At 33.2% G+C, this 20,029-nt stretch overlaps 1 protein-coding gene across 2 annotated transcripts in view; it reads right to left on the bottom strand.

Annotated features, from left to right (window-relative positions):
- LOC132747907 (interferon-induced protein 44-like) overlaps positions 1 to 20,029 on the bottom strand; it is a 70,308-nt gene that overhangs the window by 28,568 nt on the left and 21,711 nt on the right. For both annotated transcript variants that reach the window (XM_060737437.1, XM_060737436.1), the window contains exons 2-3: positions 3,970 to 4,034; positions 2,717 to 2,899 (exon numbers count right to left, since the gene is read on the bottom strand). In XM_060737437.1, the coding sequence (XP_060593420.1) occupies positions 2,717 to 2,899; positions 3,970 to 4,034 (248 nt within the window). The remainder of the gene's footprint in view (positions 1 to 2,716; positions 2,900 to 3,969; positions 4,035 to 20,029) is intronic.

Genomic DNA, 20,029 nt, shown 5'->3' with positions numbered 1-20,029 from the left:
AAGATATAGAAATTATTTAACAAAAGAAATAATAAGAAAAACATCAGTGCCCAATTTATCATTCTTGTATGTTTAAAATGACGTCAGCGTTTATGGATGAGTTTTATACTTATTTAATTATTTATGAACTGATAAGGATCAACTCCTTGGTGTAAGTGTATGTGAGATATAATTTCGGTATTGTATGAAAAGAAAACATTATAAGAACTAAAATATAAATTAAAAATATTTTTTATTGTTGCTTTAAAAGGCTTTGTATACTATATAATCGACGAAAAAACATAACAGCCGCATATACAAGTAGTCCCTAACAAGTGTTTATTGGCAATTTAACACAGTTTTTTTTCTTCTTTGTGTATAGTGACAAAATCACGAGGAGTGTTAGAATGATAAAGAATGATGTTTACAGAAATTATCGTTGATCACGTGGATTATTGGTTATTTAAAAGTAAAATATACTACTCATCATTCTTTTGTTATACGGCGATATTACCGGTTTATTGCCATTCAGTGGCTTACATTTCTTACATCTGTCACTTAGATATGGCGAATGCTTACATAAGGCGGCATATGAGAGAAGCAGAGTTCTTGAGGGTTAAAGGGATGATGCAGCAGGGGGCCACCTTCCGCCAGGTTAGTGCGGTGCGTGGTGTACACCACACCGTCATCACCAGAGCCTGGGAGAGGAGGCATGCAGAAGGTCGGGAAAGGGTCACACCACCAGCTCAGGTTGTTCAGGCACGTCGTACAAATTTCGACAGCAACCTCTCTTCGAAATGACCTTGCATATGTTTTCACGCAGACGGTACGTAGAAGACTGCATGAAGGTAATTTGCGGTCGAGAAGACCCTGCATACGTATCCCCTTGACGCATCAACATCGCCAGGCCAGTTTGGTATGGACAATGTAGCATAATCGGTGGACCATACAACACTGGAGACAAGTTCTTTTCACTGATAAGTCTAGTTTCTGACTAGCCTTCACAGATAGGCGTGCTAGAGTTGGGAGAAAACGAGGTGAAATGTTTTCATGCTGCAAATATTGCTGAGCATGACGGCTCTGGAGGTGGGTCAGTTATAGTGTGGGGAGGCATCTGCTGGGATGGACGAACCGACCTGGTTGTGCTAAATAGAGGTACATTGACAGGTCATCGATACATTGACGATAAATTGACGTCATTTTAGACAACCAGATTGGGTTCTATGCTGGAACAGTCGGCGATCAGTTCATTCTAATGGACGATAATGCTCGCCTCCATAGGGCCAGGGTGGTCTAGGACTACCTAGAGAGGGAGTCTTTTGAGCACATGGACTGGCCAGCTCGCTCACCTTAAATCCAATAGAACACATATTGAACGAGCTGCATGTTAGACTTTCAGCTCGTCAGCTGCAACCCAGAATAATCCAGGGGCTTGGAGTGATTTTGGTCCAAGAATGGGCAGCCATAACCGTTAGAACGGTCATAATTTTAATAGGGCGTATGATAAGGCGCTGTCAAGCTGTCTTTGATAGTTACAGGTCACATACATGAAATTAAGCGAAAATTCCAATTTAACAAATTTGGAAAATACGCTGCATGTTCTGAAATCTTCAATGACGCGGTCATTCTCTTCTCTTGAACAAAAAAAAATCACACTTAAATATATGATGCTGAGCAAAAGTTGAGTTGTATATGATAAAAATGAACATATTTTAACAAAATTTCAATTTTTTTTATTTTTACCTGTTCACTGAAATTTTACACTTGGGTGAATTGATTTCCCTTATAATATTTTGAAAGATGTTTTTATCAATTGTAATCAATGTTAATATTATTTTTTTTATTGAAACTGACTTTGGATGTAATACATGTATGATTGCAATAACATCTAAATTATATTCGGATTATTACTATACAGTGGCAGAAACATTATCATTTATTTGGTACACAATTTATAATCATGCAAAAGTACTTAACTTAACTGAGTTTTAACTGAACTATATATTATCATCCTTTTAATCTGATTCAATCACGTTTGTTCTTAAGTATTGTGTACTTAAACGAGAAAATAGGACAGTTCCTTTGGAAGATATTTTAAATTAGTAATATCATTTGTGAAAAGACAGTTTAAGGGTTAAGATGGAATTTGTAATGTAAAAATACCGTCCTATTACAATCAATTTAGCCAAATTATGTGAAGAGATTCAGGATATCAACCTCGTCAAATGGCAAGACTTCATCCGTGGAAAATGTTTGTTATCATGCCAAAAATATTTAACATAAATCTGATGCAATCTTATAAAAATATTTTATGATTAAAGCAAATAATTTAAAATTTAATATAATTTTAATGTTACTATTTATCAATTTGATCATCATTATATGGGAGTTAAACAACCATAATCGTTTTAATCGATACACATTTCAGTGAATCATATAAAGTTGTATCCCAGCGGGATAACATTTACCCTACAAAAGTACTGTCAAGTGCAAACTACCTTCCCCACTAAGTCATTAAGTTATCAAGTCCACACATGCAATTCATTTCACTCATAACAGATACATTTTAGTTCATGTGATTGTACCATTTATGACATTTTTATGTATAATTATGTTATCTGCCCTTGAAATGACTTGTAATAGCAGAAAATGTCAAATATGCGGGCAGTGTACTAAAAAAACGAGACGACAATGTAAAGATCGTTTAAACATTATGAGTTGAAAAATGCTAACTTACACTAGTTGTACAACTTTTGTCCCCTTTTCCAGTACAAGCTCCATCAGTCTTATGTCCTTTAGAAACAGATAGTATTGCATTAACAAATGAAGACTTGCCTGCTCCAACAGGTCCAACAAGAACGATAGTAGGTTTCCATTGCGGTTGTATTTCTTTTATTTGTCTACGAAGTAACAGTTCATACTGAGAAAAAAACACATACAAACAATATAAAATGACACCCTTTATTCCAAAAATTGAACATATTGACATGGCAATAAAATATTTAACATTCTAAATCAAATAAGTGTAGCTTTTACATATAAAAACGCTAATTTTCACAGTAGAAATGTCCATGCTTTTCGATAACTGAAGTATCAAGAGTTTATAATATGCAAAAAAAAAGTTTTTGTGACGCAGAACTCACAGGTAGACTCTGTATATACAAGGGTCAGTCAAAAATACCCGAGTATTGGTACAAAATCTCTAAGACGGATAGACATATCTAAATAAAAACGTACATAACGATTCCCTCGTTGAGACATGTATAAACTAGTGTGATGACATACGTTATCATTACGTCGTTTTGAGAATAAGCATGGCTCAAAATTGACCGAAACTTGTAATATTTTGCCGTAGTATGAACAATCGAGACATGTTGTGTGTGTATGACTTTATAGCAATGTGAAAGCCGCCAGGAAATTCCTGAAGGCTGTTAATAAAGGCTGCTACGAAATGCTTTTGAGTTACGCTACAAACGACCAAAACTTAATTATATTACACATTGTTTGCAACGAACATTACATATCAGAAGGCTAAATAAGTTTAGACATTATTTAAAGAGAATGAGAAGGAATACTTCATAAAAAACTGCATTTTCTTCGGAATTCAGCCTATGTGATTATAATTTGTTACATGTTCAGCAATTAAAAGACCTCTAAATTCTTTACTGTGATTAACATAAATGAGGTTGCCTTGTAACCGTCATTAAAATGTTTCCATAGAAATGAGAGTATGCCATACGATCTAGAAGAGATTTAACTAGGGAATATAACATCAAAATGTGGGTGAATGTATTTGTGTTACAGTCAAGACATCTAAATTTTTTTTGACTATCATTCGGACTGAATACATTTTTAATACCAAAAGTTAAAGCAATGATAAACAACATATATGTAATGATAATGACGATAAAGAAAAAGCGATTAAATTATTTTTTCCGATTAATGCCTATGATTTTAATTGAATCTTTTCAGAGAAAAAAAAAATCTTACGTCTTGATTCCATGCCGGTATTGTTCTCCACGGGGTTCTTGTAAAAGGACAAGGAGGTGGTGGACCTAAGAAAATAAAATTAGATATTACTACACAGAATTTTTAAGTATTTCGATCCTTTTTTGGTTTGAACGGGAATTTTGAAACTCAGTCATATTCATTTAATCTCAATTGCAAAACAAGTTCTTGCAAATAATATAAATCAATTTGGAGTCCGCTTCCTGCAACCAACCAACGCTGGTGTAATATAAGAAAATAGTAGGGCTGGGACACATGATCTCTGGCTTGAGAGACAGACAACCACATAGCCATCAGTCCCTTCAGAGAATTAGTCATTGTTCATCAGAGCAGCAGAGAGTCGTCTTTATCAGTGTATTACTTAGAACAAAGTTACTTAAGACATCTCTGCTCAATATGCTTTCAACAATAATATATATATATTTTTTGTTATAATCACTTATTCATCGGATAGTTTTGGGTCATCGAAAATAAGAGACCGAAGCCGATTTAATCCGCTCCGCTGCGACAAACAGGTCATAAATTAGACCAAATTGTTAAAAAATTTGACTGACATGACGTTTGTCTTTATATATTAATCTGGCAATAGAGTAGACAATAAAAACGCCTCAAAGTGGCATCTGGCTAGAAAATATACTATAGTGTGGTTTCTTCCGATACCAACCACTGTTTGGACGATTGTTTAAATGTTTAAGGGCATGCTTGGCATTATTTGACCAGTTACGCTCTGTTTATCAAGTTAAATGTGTACTTGATATTTTCGACGGGTATTGGTACGCACAGAGTAAAATTGTTTATCATCTTAATGCATGAATACGCAAATAAGCGTCTTATTTAAAGCTTTGTACAGTCACTACAGCTGCTAAGAAGTAGCCAACGCAAGCACGAATATAAAGTTTATACTATATACATATATGGAAGATCAATGACCTCTTGGGCAGGGTCATTTTTGACCCTTAAGGTTTTATTTGAACAAACTTGGAAGACATCTTCTAGAAGATATTTCATGCTTAGTATCTAAGCTCTAACTCTTTTGGATTTTCACAAGAAGAATTTATTTTTTACCATATACATATAAGGAAAATCAATGACCCCTGAGACGGGGCCAATTTTGAACTTTGGGGCCTTTTATTTAAATAAACTTTGTAGACATCCACTAGAAAATGTTTTATGCCAAATATCTAAGCTCTAGCTCTTTTGGATTGTCACAAGAAGATTTTTTAAGATTTTAATATATATATTAAATATATATATATATAAGGAAAATCAATGACCCTGGGGCGGGGCCAGTTTTGACTCTAACGCTTTTATTTGAACAAGCTTGGTAGACATTAATTAGAAAATGATTTGTGCTAAATATCTAAGCTATAGCTCTTTCGGTTTTTTACGAGAAGATTTTTTAGAGTTTTTGGTGAAATAATCTTAACCAGAGTTCTTTATGTAATTTATTTCTTTTAACAACTTTGGTAGAACTTCATGCAAGGAACACCCCTGCAAAATTTCAACAAATTTGGCCAATTGATTTAGGAGGAGAAGTTGTTTAAAGAAATTGTAAACGCACGAATGCACACACGGACGCACGATGGGCGACGGACAAAGGGCCATCACAAAAAGCTCACCTTGCGGACATTGTCCTCAGGTGAGCTAAAATCATATTATTCTGGAAATGGGCAAATTGCGCGGGGATTTGCCTTTACATCACGTGATAATTCTAAGGATACTTTAAAAAAACATATATATATATATATATATATATATATATATATATATATATATATATATATATTATATATATATATATATATATATATACACGCACACACACGCACGCACGCAACCCAAGCACACGCGTCATGTCATGTGGTCGATATTCGTTTTTTCTTCTTCGTTACGAATATCGTTTTATATGTATTGTTTTGTCTATATCTTGTAAATTTGTCTCTTTGTGTTATCTCTGTGTTCTATTTCTCTACAGTCCGGTACACAATCCATTATCCTATATCATTCCTATATTATTTTAGTTTTTTATCTTTACATCATAACAACTAATAACTTGTATTTCATTTCGACATAACAGAATACCGGGCCTCAGTTTTTACAAACTTCCCGGAAAAACCATCTCGCGCATGCGCACTTTGATATAAATATATGCCTAAGGTTTGCGCCAGAAATTGTTTGTCTATTTATTAAAATTTCAAGGCGTTTGTTTCATGTCCTTCACAGATTATTGTTATGAATCATTATCAATCATCTTTCCATTGATCGTTTATGTATATCGGAGCTGTATTTATGCACGTTGATATAAATATATTTCTAAGGTTTGCTCAAGAAATTGTTTGTCTCTTTATTAAATTATCAAGGCGTTTGTTTTATGTCCTTCACAGACATAAACAGCCATTCCTTTCATAGAGAAGAACTTACGACACCCGGTTAATCCGAACTCGCCCGGACCGGAAGAACAGTTCGGATAAGAAAGATTTCCGGATTTGAAGTTTTTTTGTGCATATTTGCAAGTGAAGGGAAAAAAGTTCAAGTAAAGAAAACGGAATGAATATGAAATTGCAACATAAATATTTTATTTTTAACTCTTATCGTACATTTTAAAACACACGAATACAAACTAAAAACAAGAGCACTGCTAGGTGGAGCATTATATACCCGACAAGTGTAAGTCTTGAATGAATAATAAAAAATGTGACTTCTGTAAAACAGCCATCTTTCATTTATGAAGGACATACAAGGCATACATAAATTAAAGAAATTGATACATAAACACAATAAAATAAAGTATTACTTCCTTCAAAAAGAAATCCTCCTTTATAGCTGAAGAACCTTCATATATATAGAGATGCTGTTTCTGAAGCACTACCCTCAAGTTGTTATCTTGTAAGTAAAAATGCTATGACGGATGGACGAACGGAAAGACGCCAGGGGTATGACATAATATAAGCAATTTATTTAGGGCATATAAGTAATGTACTCAATATAAGTGATCATCCTATGAGTTTTACAGTTGTAAAACTGTTTAAAATATTATGGTCGTTTGCTATTAACCTTTGATCTTGTGACCCCAATATAGATATGGATCTTTCATTCAATATAAGCAATCATCCTATGAAGTTTTAACACTGTAAGCTACATTGAACAGGTGTTATGCTCCAGAAACCACATTTTTCAGTGTTAAGGTCATTGTAACCCTGACCTTTGACCTTATGACCATTCAATCAATAGGGGCCATGTATTGGACATGGCTGTTTATCCTATAAAATTTTACAGCTGTAGATTGATTTATACTTTAGTTTTGGAGCGGAAACTGTTTTCAATTTTAAGGTAATAGTGGCCTCAATATAGACAATCATCCTTTGAAGTTTGAATATCGTGGGCTAAATGGAACTTTAGTTATGCCCCGGAAACCAATTGCTAACGGACGGACGGGCGGACGTTCTAACGGGACAGTAATAATGTGGCTACTCTATTGTTCTTTTTTTTAGCCACACAAAGAAAATTAGCCACATAAAAGCATTACGAATTGAATGACATCAAAGAGAAAGAACAGTTACCTATTGTCCCTCTAGCCACATTATTACTGTCCTGTGAGAGTGGGCAGGCAGACGGACGGACGCCAGAAGGTTTAACATTATATGTCCGAAATTCATTCGGGTATATAAAAACTAAATAAAAAGTTATGTCCTCAATGGTAAGTTCTACACTACGATGTGAAAAAGGAGGCTGATACATGATTTAATATTCGTACCGGCATTATAGTTTTCTCAATCGATTCGGCGGTACTCCGGATTCGCTGACAATTTACCTATATTGCCGTTATTCAATCTCATGTAATTAGATGTATTACAAAAGTTTAAAAGATGCAAGATGTGCGATTTATTTTGAAAGAAAGTACAGATTATAGGTGTGACAATAGGCAAACAGTGTTCGGATCCTGGAAGTTGATTTAAGAGTAAAGCAAGAACAAAATTTGAAAAAATAAATCGTCCGAAATTCGGAGTTGACAGGTTCCGGATCCGAAAGGTTTTTACTAGTAAAAATAGAACGAATAAAATCGGGACCGGACATTTTGTTCGGATAAGGAAGGATTTCGGATTAGAAGTGTTTGGATTAGCAAAGCTTCACAGGACCGGATGTGTTGGAAAAAGAACACAACTTCCTGTTATATATTGGATTCCTGAATTACATAACAAAGCCTTACAATGCCAGATTCATTGCTTTTTTTCATCTCTAGCACAACAAGTAAACTTTCTATTTTATTGACGTCTTGTTTGATTGCCATTTAAAAACATGTAATAAGATAAACACCGGCAAACATTTATTTTGGCCTATTAAGAATTCTGCTGAAATTTTTAATAAATTGAAAATTAAGAACTAACAAGCTTAAACTGTCGGTACATATAATTGTTCTACCCTTTATACAACACTATCACATAATTTAACAAGAAAAGCATTGATGCAAAGCATCAAAGGGCGACGCCAAAAGAATTTGATCCAGGTTTGCACCTAAATACTTAACAAAAGATGTGTACTTTATAGCAGTACCATTACATGTGACCTGGAGGCTAGGCCCAGTTTAAGTTGAAACTTAAACCAAAAAGAATAGACTCTGTCTTGCCAAGATGCAAAGACAATTTATAGTCAATTAACCAATCTTATAAGACTCATACCTATAATATGGAAGAATTTCTTCAGATTTATTTTACCAGACACAATGATTCCTGAGTCATCAGCATATAGTATCGGACCTGGGAAGAAAAAATATGACCAGATTGATAAAAAAAAACTGTGTTTAAAAAAAACCCCAAAAAATGTAAATGACCCCCTTTAAAAATATACTTGGAATAATTAAGTAGTATATTTTTAAAGGGGGTCATTATTTACATTTTATTTTGGGTTTTGACACTTTAAAGATGAACACAGTTTTATCAATCTGGTCATATTTTTTCTTCCCAGGTCTGATACTCGTGCCTGTGCATATAATAAAATCTTATTGTTAAGGGGTTGCAGACATGTCATTGACATATATTAGACATTCAAGAGGACCTAAAATGAAAATCAGGGGGACACCATAGGTTCTCAGAGCAGTAGTAGAATGAGTACCAGCCACATCCACCAGCTGATGTCTATCAGATATAAGACTTAAACCATGTTAGAATGTCATTACATATGGCAGATGCTTAAAGTTTCATGAAGAAGAAGAAAAAGAACTTCTTCATGTGCAGTATAGTGTGATCAACTGTATCAAATGCCCTTTGTAGATCTAAAAGTATCATGCAATACTCCCTTTGTCCATTTCAAATTTAATGCAATCTGTTAAATGAATCAAACATGTGTCAGTTGAAAAACCACTTCTAAACCCTGACTGAAACTGCCTGACCATGACTCGAACCCATGACTTTCAGAAGACCAACTGAGCTATCTGACCGGCTACATATTTTATCTTTATTAATGAACAGTTCTAAACCACAACAATTGATTTGTGTCCTTGAATTTCTTATGTTTATAGAGCATAGTGAATTAAACTCATGCTTATATGCAGTCACAGGATGAGAAAAACTTTCAGCTTGACCAGAACTCGAACCTGTGACCCACAGAATAATGTACCGCAGCTGTAGCGATTAAGCTATCTGGCCACTTACACATTTTCTCCCCTAAATAGTGAACAGTTCTAAACCGTGACAGATACTTTTAGATTTTTAAATTAACAGATAATTAATTCTTAATTAATAAATAAGAAAAAAAAACGTAAATACTCATTGTCTTAATTAAAATAACAATTTATATATTATTGTATAATTATTTTTACTAAAAAGGGCTTAGACAGTTATTGGTTGTGCCATTATTTATAACAGGTCAATTTGAAAGTGAGCATAACTTTGCTAATTACATGTACAATATCTATTTTTTGTACAGATAAAAAACTAACCTTTTTTCTATGATAAGAAATTTTATGAAGGCTGATTTGTATTTTGCATCACCGGGCGAAAACATGAAAATGCAACAAATGAACCATTTTGTGGTAGATTGTATTTTCATGTTTTCATCTGGCGCCCGATTACTTTTTGTACTATGTTGGTTTTCATGTGGCACAAATCACCCACTATAAATTTAGTGCACAAATTTATTCAAGGGCAAGTAACAATCTACTATCTAATGTAAAGTCTGTTGTCGGGTTGACTCAGGAGACCTGGAGGTTGAGACAGGTTTCCCTCCATTACAAATAGATAAGACAGAAGCTGTCCTTTTCAAACTATGCACATGTTTTTATGTTGAAATTAGAGTAACTATTCAGAATATGATTTTTGAGACTTTATTAATTATATTGCTTGATCAAAGTTTAAGGACATTTTCAATCAATACATGTTTTATCATTTATAACTTTAAATGAAAGTCTCATCCCTTTAATAATTATGACATAACTGTAACTCTTTTAATTCAGAAATATTATAAGTCTCATCATATCAATATACTAAGATATACATGTATGCACATGACATTAATAATTCCCAGTTTCTATCAAATAAATATGAAATCCTAACATTAACTAACATTAACATGCTTTTGATGACCTTACAACTGGTAAATTTTATACAACAAAATAGTATTATAAGTTATACCTAAGATAGACAGAAAAGAACAAATAATTTAGTAAACATGAGTTACTTCCCCTTAAGATAGAGAAAACCTGAAACCCAAAAAACACCCTAAACAGCAAAATTTTGAAATTTTGCAGGCTCAGTTTTATTAATCCATGCAAATTAATGGTAAAGTATTCATAAAAGAATAGATGGCCATGTGACAGCAGTAATTGCAAAAAATCGGATAGCTTTCAACATCCGGATACTGGTACACTTTGTAAAAACAACCATTCTGCGCAACAGATAAACGTAATAAGGATAAAATCAATAGGATAATTGTTTACAACAGTTCCATAACCTATCCTTATACTCATTTGCAGGTGAACTTTCTTCTTGTAGGAAATTTTTGAAAATATATAAATGAATGAATGAATGGATACGGCATCAATGTAGACCACAACGATATTCGAAATCCGGGTTTTAGTATTGTCAATGAAACTAAGGGACAAGCTGTTAAACTTAACCTGCAATTTCGAAGAAATAATATCACACTGCACATGCTTTTTACATAAAGTTATTAAATACAAATATAACAACATATTTGTTTACTTGATTTTTACGAATCAAAATAAAACTAATTAACACAACATGACATTAACTGCTAATAATAACAGCTCCTTCCATAGGCCAAAATAAAAAGCATTCCATAAGAGACGACGCCGCTCACCGGCGTCGCCAATAATGGTTAAACTAATTGCCCTATGAAAAAAACCTTTGCACGGGAAAACGTTACCTTTCTTGCATGTAACTCTCAAAAGCTTTCTTTACAAACTGTATTGTAAAACATTATACTATGTGGATCTGTGGCGAAGTTTGTAGAGCACTTTCTTTTCTTTTAGACAATATAAATGTCAGGTTTGGTAATACCATTTTTAAACAAATCATAGGAATTCTTATTGGTACTATAGTCGGTCCCACCAAATTTGAATATTCCATTTTCTATTAAATATAATAATAACATCATTTAAATTAATGCCATATTAACCCTAACTCTAGACATGTTTTTCATTTTCCCCATAAAGTCAGTAATATGGTCAAAATGCTAAAATTATATTTTCCCCGTTGACTTACGTTGTAACCAGAAGTAACGTCCATTCCAAAATGGCGGCGCCCATACAGACGTCATTTAGGGTTCGTCTCAGAATTAGCGTAAAATGTACTCGGTAATTATAAAAAAAATGATTATTCTTATCTACTTACTGATCAATAGCTAAATGTTATCATTAAAAAGAAAAATGATAACAAAGTTGGTGTCAAAAAAGTTATTTTACTAGCAAACCATTATTTAAAATAATCAAAATAATTTGAAGGGAAATAATAGTAACAGCTTTATAAATTCTAACACACAAAGATTTATATAATTATATAATTACCATAATATTCTGTCGTATTTTATAAATTCTTTTTAAGAGAAAAAGAGAAATGAAGTGATTTGATTAGATAGCTTTTCAATCAAGCGCGTATCTTGAAACGCGCAACGCGTCGTAGGGGAACAGGAACACTGGCTAGAAGACTAAAACAATGGTTATCCGCTAATGTTTAATAAAGATAATGCTGTAGTTGTCTGAATATTGTCCATTAGTATGTATCACGTTTATTTCAAAATAATTAAATTAACCAGGTCCGATGGGATACAAAATATGTTACTCTTCTTTTTTCGAGTGCGCTAAAACTTTCCGTAGGTTTTAACATTGACAACAGAAACCTTACGTAAAAAAATCGCCAACAAAACTACATTATCATACAAATCTGACAAGACAAATAAAGAAAGGGGAACTGATTTACTATATGTTCAGTATTGCTTTGCACAGTGTATGCTTTAACTAGCTCATTCGCTAATGAGAGAACAAAGACTCGCCTGCGAGGAAAATGTAAATTATAAGAATATAATCAATCATGCTTTCTAGTTTGAGCAACCAAACGTAGGCCTATACACTTTAAGCTCGTAAATACAGATTTAATTTTCCGTTTCACTAATCACTATTTAACAAAATGTCCAGAAAGACGGCAGTGATTTGATATTATTCAGAATAAGTTTGAATTGGAGCGTTCAATAAGGAACAATTAATTTTTTATTGTAGACTCAGTGTTACATAGTTACTATGTTTATATGAAGGGGAGATCGAGTCAAAGAGAAACACAGAGTGATATCCACAATAATTTTAGCCTTCCTAAAATTTGAAAATATTCAGTGAAAAAACAATAGCTATGTTTTTCGCGGGAGAAAAAAATACCCCATATAGTATACTTTGTAGCTAAAAGATAAGGATTAACAGAAGTCTTGAATAACGAGATAATGCAGGGAAATCATTAATGAGAAATATATAAAATAGTTTGTTTGTTTGTTTGGATGTTTACGGCACGTAACACATAACTGGCCATATCGTGCCGAATGCTATAATAGGGCTTAAAATGATATGTAAAACTTTGTAAATTACAATAAAAATGAGCCAATTAGATCCTAGAATACAAGTTTATCTCTTTCAAATAATCAATGATGTTTTTGATGGAATTGTATTAAAGAGTTCTTTGAGTGAATTTACACAATAAAATCTATTACGGGCCAGTGAAAAATCACGACATTCAAGAAGAAAATGCTTAACAGTAAAAATTGTATTACAAGCTACACAGAAAGGGGCATTATCATTTGTGAGGAGATAAGAGTGAGTAATTTTAGTGTGTCCAATTCAGCATCGAAAAAGAACTGTTTGCTCATAGCGATTTGACAGAGATAGAGATGGTGACATATCAAGAGATAGGTTTATATCGTGAAGTTTATTAAAATCGGCATTGTCCCAATTTGCTTTCCATTAAGATGATACGAGTTTATTTATAGCATAAAAGCGCGAGGCATTTTTGTTACGTCATATATTTCGTAAATTGTTGTTGAAGTAATAATGTTTTTTTCGTTAGGAATCGATTTTCAATTCTTATGTTATTTTGTTGTGATTAATGCTTCCGAGGGATCACTTTGTTTCCAGATTTTTATACTTCACAACAACAGGTGTCAAGTGCTGTGTGGCAGCTGTAAAAAATCTGCCCCGTACTTCACTTCAGTGTTGTTATATTTTTCTGGTCCTTCGAGATCATTGATGCCAGCACTAATAATTGTTGAGAATTGAGTACCGCTCAAGTCGGTGCTAGGGGCGTGAGGGATGTGTCACTTATTCATTATCCCTCATGTACAGACTCAATCAAACCGAGTCAGCAATTCTTATGTAATTTTGTTGTGATTAATGCATCCGAGGGTTCACTTTCCAGATTTTTTATAAACATTTTGATGTTAAACTAAAATTGACGGGCCGTTCTTGAATTATGGATTTGAAAAATACTGAATTATGATCTGTTTCATTTACATATTTCATTTGCTTACCCAGATAACTGCACAAATGGAACAATTTTTTCAAATTTTAAAAAAATCTGGATCATCATAAGTGTAGGAGTCATGCCATTAAGGAGTTTCAAAGTAAAAAAATGGGATCTACGGAACTGGATGGAAACTGGCAATGAAGAATGCGAATTGTCGTGACGTTTATAAAGATCTATTTCGAAATTCATAGGGATTCTATTCAGCTTAAAAGTAAGTGCAATTTCTAGATCTACTCAATGTGATTCGGTGTTATTGTTGCTTATTATTCATTTTTTAAAAAGTTTTCCATCATGCATTGCAACTTAACTGTGACATCTTATAGATACAGCTTTATAAAATAATTATGAAACGACCCCGAGAACATTATGTACATTTTAGAAACATGACACGTGCTTTCCCTCGTTAATCTTTAAATGAAGAGTACTTCGGCAATGGCTACGGAAAATAAACAATAGAGAGTTGCCGTAGAGAAATGAAGTTTTTACAAGAAAAGTAGACACTTTAGAGAAAAAACTCTGGAGGGTGACTTTTTTAGTTTACAAAAAAGTTTTAATATTTATTCAACGTCGTATTGTTAATTCATACCAGGCAAAAATTCATTTCCATGTTTTAATGGGACAGACTAATTTGTGCACCCCTGGTCGCCGATTTGTTTTTATATTTCTATGAACGAGACTTTATGTTGAGTCTCTTTGAAAATACACAACAAAAATTTATATTTGCATTTAACAACACCTCCAAATATATTGATGACATTTTGTGTCACCTTGAAAAATGCGACATATAGGGGTTACTTTTGTCGGCGGCGTCGGTGTCGGCGGCGGCAGCCATCCCTTAGGCTTGTCCGGAGCATAACTCAGTCACTATAAGTAGGATTGACTCCAAACTTGTTATGCATGCTTTTTTCAATAGCCCAAAATGCAGTGCGCAAGAATCGTTACTCTGCATTTCCTAATTTTTAAGGTTTTGTCCTTTCATAATTTTCATACTTAATTTTTGTCTAGGTCATTTCTCTTAAACTATAAAAGCTATTGAAACTCCATATGATGGTAGATCTCATTAAAAAAAGTGCAATGCTCAAGAACCGGTACTCTGCACTTCTTTTATGTTATTGCCCTTGTTAATTTTCATACTTTATTTTTATCTAGGCCATTTATCATAAACTATAAAAGCTATGGATTTTAAACTTCATATTATGATAGATCTCATTAAGAAAAAGTGCATTGTACATAAACGGGTATTCTAGATTTCTTATTTTTTGAGTCATTGTTCTTTGTTAATTTTCATACTTTATTTTTGTTCGGGTCATTTCTCCTAAACTATAAAAGATATGGACTTGAAACTTAATAGGATGAAAGATCTCATTCTGAAGAAGTGTAGTGCACAGGAATCAGTACTCGGATGATAGATCTCATTAAGAAAAAGTGCATTGTACAAAACGGATATTCTGGACTTCTGAACACCGCCCTTCCTTGTTGATCTTGTTTATCATATTCTTATTTTTTGAGTTATTGCCCTTTGTTAATTTCATACTTTATTTTTGTCTGGGCAATTCCTCATAAACTATAAAAGCTATGATCTTCGGATGTTTCTAAATTTAAAATTTCACCATGTTCGTGTTGATGTTGAATTCTGCTTAAGCCGGTGCTAGGGGGCGTGGACGTTAACTTGCACTTTCCAGGACCGTCCATGAACAGGCTCAATCAAACCGAGCCTGCAACATTTTCAATTTTGTCGTGTTTGGCTTTCTTTAGGGATTCTGTATATATCTTTTTTTTTAAACTCCATGGGATGATATATCTCATTGAGATCAAGTGGAATGTTGAAAAACCGGTGCTCTGTATTTAATGAGTTTTAAGTTATTCCCCTTTTGTAATTTTTCTTTATTTTTGGTCGGGCCATTTCTCCTAAAATAAATTAGCTATGGACTTGAAACTTCATAGGATGATAGATCTCATTGAGATGTAGTGCAGTGCACAAGAACTCTGCACTTCATGATATTTGAGTTATTGCCCTTTGTTAATTTTCTTAATAGGTTTGTCTAGAGCATAATTATATAACTTAGTCACTATAAGTTTGATTGACTTCAAATTTGGTATGCAACCTTTTGTCATTGACCTGAAGCGCAGTGACAATAATCCATCTTAGAGCCCTCATTTTATCTGTCAGTGAAAAACTTTTTCACGGTATTTTTATTTTTGCTTAACAGTTTTATTAATCCTGATGTAACAGTGTTACAATCAGTTCAAATGCCACTTAAGTTCAAGGTACGTGTACATTGTATGAGCGGTATTTATAAATAACCTATATTTAAAAGGAAATGCCTAAGTGACAGCTATACTGTTCTAGTTAATTTAGATAATTCTTATTTTGATCAAATGGTTTTTTTTATCCTAATGAGCTATAACTTAATTAAACGAATTCTTGAAATATTAGTACATCATATGTGGAGCTTCATATTACTATCAACAACAATTTTATTTAGACGAAAATACATGATAAAAGACATGACTTATTTTGGTAAAGTAAATTGTCCATTTTTAGATAGAGAGTACCGCATGCAACATCTTACGGCGTATATGTATCTCAGTTAATATGATTCGATAGAGCTTGTAGCAACGTGAAAGCAAGTTACTCAAAAAGGGCTACCGATATAATAAAAAACGTAAGTATTTTACAAAATTTACAAATTAAAAGGAATTAGCCAGCCTGATTTTTATGGGGATGTTATTTACAAACTTGGGTCATTGTAATTTTACTGCTGTATTTACAACAATCATTAAATTCAGTGTTTTACTTATTTCAACTTTTGCAACTGTTTCACTTGGCGGGGATTAATTATTTTACACTTTCTCGTTTATAGGAACATGGCGCCATTAACCGGTTTAAATTCCCCTGCAGTACTTATGCTGCTGACCATTCGAAAGCGGTATCCCTCCTTTGTCCTCAGATGTATGTCTTTGTTGTTTCATACTGTTTTGGTGACACTTATTTGTGTCCTTTATTGTTATCTCGTCTACGGTATCTTTATTTTTGCCCCTATTTTTAGTGTTTTATTTTGCCCCTCCTTCCTCGAATCTCCTTTCCCCTTTCCCATGTCCTTTTACATTGTGGGCCTATTAATCAATCATTTATTTGTTTTCTTTTATTTCCTTGTCTGATACTATTATTCCTTTTAATGTATCATTTTAGTGATTAGCCTGTCCGTCCTTTGTATTGCGCTCTGACCTATTTTTGTTTGGGGTTCTCCTGTGCTCCTTGCCACTGGTTCTTGTTCCTGGGTCATGTGGGGGTTGCGTTCTTTGAACGCCGCCTTTCCTTGTTGATCTTGTTTATAATGTTTTTATCACTTTAAGTGTAATATAAAGAAGCTGTGAGCAATTAAGCATCATTATGATTCCACGTAGGTCATCTTAGATGATGGTTTATTTTGTCACAAGCTGTTCTTTGCAAAATGAGTAATTAATATATCACGGGTAAACAAATATGTGTGTTGGTTGCCTGACATTTTATTTGCATTTCTTTGGCCCTGTTCTTTATGAAGCTTTGTAAAGTGTATATATCTATAAACAGTGTAAGACAATCTATATGACTTAAGATAAAAAGCTATGTGTAACAATGTCTTATGTATGTGACTATAGTCGAGCACGTATTACAGCTGTCATTTAATTTTAGGCGGGGTAACGTAAGTTTTCTTAAGAGGCGCAACAGGACTTTTTGACAGGATGATTAAAGGTTGCATATTTAAGCTAAAACTACATAAAATGACTATCTAGCATTTTTAAAGACGTGTAATGTAGTCGCTGAATGGTCGTTTGCTTCTCGATTCTTAATCTGCTCAGGGAAAATAGCAACACCGACACTGTGCTGTAGATAGTGGAGTCAAATCTTTATCTGTTATATACCTGCCATAAGTTGCATGTCTCATTTAAACTTTTCTTCCCAAATATGTTGCAATATGATTTTAGCACGTACTGTAGAAGACGAGAATAAAGATCAACCAGGCAATGGCAACGTTAAAAAGAAGCAGCCCCGACACACCCAAACCACCACAGCGGGTCACCCAGAAGGCACCAGACTAAAACCGGTAGTAGACACGAGGTCGGCTAAAGGAGCAGAGGGACAAACTATTTGTGAAAAAATAAAACAGGCCCACATGGGAACTAATATCTGGGGATATCATTAGAATGTTTACAAATGAGTGGACGTACCTTGTTTGGGAACTGGAGAATGTTGATGATTTTGTTTATTTATTTTTTTAGTTTAACAGCGAAAATGACAGAGTACAGATCATACCGCGTTGAACAATATAACAAATTGGCCTAAAATGAGTTTGTTCAAATGAATTAGTTAATTGGATAGAACTGATGCAAAACGTTATTACGATGAAATCTATCACGAACATACTTGAAGTAAACTAGACAAAAAGAAAAATTGTTTCCTCTAAAAAATCATAATTTTAAAAACTTTATGTCAAATTTTACAATTCAGAAGAACAACTTGATCATAACGGTTAAAGAAGGAAGAAAAATAGAAACTTATCAAGACAAGAGTTATTTCATGAAGTTTGTAAAATACGGCTTTGTCCCAATTATATTTCCATTCAACTGAAGTTTAATTTCGCTTCAGCAGAAAATATAGATTCATTATCATATAGTCTTAGTCCATATGTTGAATGATTCCAAAGTCAGCTGCTCATACTTTGCAAACATTCTTTTGGCCCTTCATATTAATTTCGAAAAAAACTTTCCTTTTATCTTTGAATTTTGAAAAATGTTTCTTGAAATTTTCAGGAGAATCGATTGACTTTTTGAAAACTAATGCTAACTTCTTGAGAAGTCAACTGAGAATATCTTCTTCGACATATTGAATAATATATTCTAGGTCTATTCTAAGGTTTTATTTCCTATTTTTATATCGAAAGCCTAATTCCTTCGGTTTGTATACAAATGTGACTATAATTTTGTTTAAATACTACTATTCTAGCGGAATATTAAGTATTGTATGATAGCTGCAAATTGAAGCAAAGTTTTGTTTTCGGGGTAGGTAAAGAAATGGTTATTATCCTTTAGTATAAAGACATTTACTGGCGATTTTTGCAAGGCGCCTTATGCTAAGATAGAGTATTTGTAAATGCGATTGATAACCGTTAACTATAATAATCTATTTTTGATCCGATAAAACTTCTGTATAATTTCGATAAAGTAAAGAGACTTAATTCCAGGTCCGTACATGCCATAACCTTTAATAAACCTAAGGCTTTTAAACATTTAGTCCTTAACCTTTTTATTTGCAAAATATTTTAAGGAATAGGTCTGCGTTACTTATAGAAAAACTTACGTTTACGCTAGTTTTGGAACCAAGTCATAAAGAATTGATTGTAACACATAAGATGTAGCACTAAATGTAAAAGAACAGATTATAGAACGAACTTTGTGAAATAAATACTACAAAAATAAACAATATATCGCCCGAAAACTAGGACCTTATTATCATTTATATAAATAAGATGAAATATATACGCTCTTAAAGCATTTTATATTAATCTGTCCTTTGTATAATGATTTTGTAAATTATGTATGTATACATGTCGGTAAAACTGTTTATGTACTTTTATGTTTTAAAGTTTATTTGCTTATTTTCACATTTAAAAATGAAAATTCAGATGATTAAAGATGTCCACGTCCATGCTTTTAAGATAAAAACCTTGAATCAACGCTTAGATATGATATCCTTAGTCCAACAAATTAGACTTGTCAAAGGGACATCAAAATAACTTTTGACAGGTTATACATATTTTTCCAAGTCCAACCACGATTTGCATTTTTTTCTGCACGCCAATTAGAAGTTGTCGGGAACGCAAACTAGCAAAGTGAGAAAAAACGGCTAACATTTACTTTTTAATTCCTGTATTGTTATAATGAAATCCCAAAGTTCCATTCCCCATTGTCGAACAGAAGACACAATATATAACTTACATTTTCATATCGGTAGTTTTGTGTTGAAAAATGGGAATGATGTAACC

The sequence above is a fragment of the Ruditapes philippinarum genome, unplaced genomic scaffold (genome assembly GCF_026571515.1).
Source record: "Ruditapes philippinarum isolate M1 unplaced genomic scaffold, ASM2657151v2 ctg3795_1_1_1_1, whole genome shotgun sequence".
Lineage (NCBI taxonomy): Eukaryota > Metazoa > Mollusca > Bivalvia > Venerida > Veneridae > Ruditapes > Ruditapes philippinarum.
Note: the sequence above shows the minus strand (reverse complement) of the source record. Positions and strands in the feature narration are given on the sequence as shown.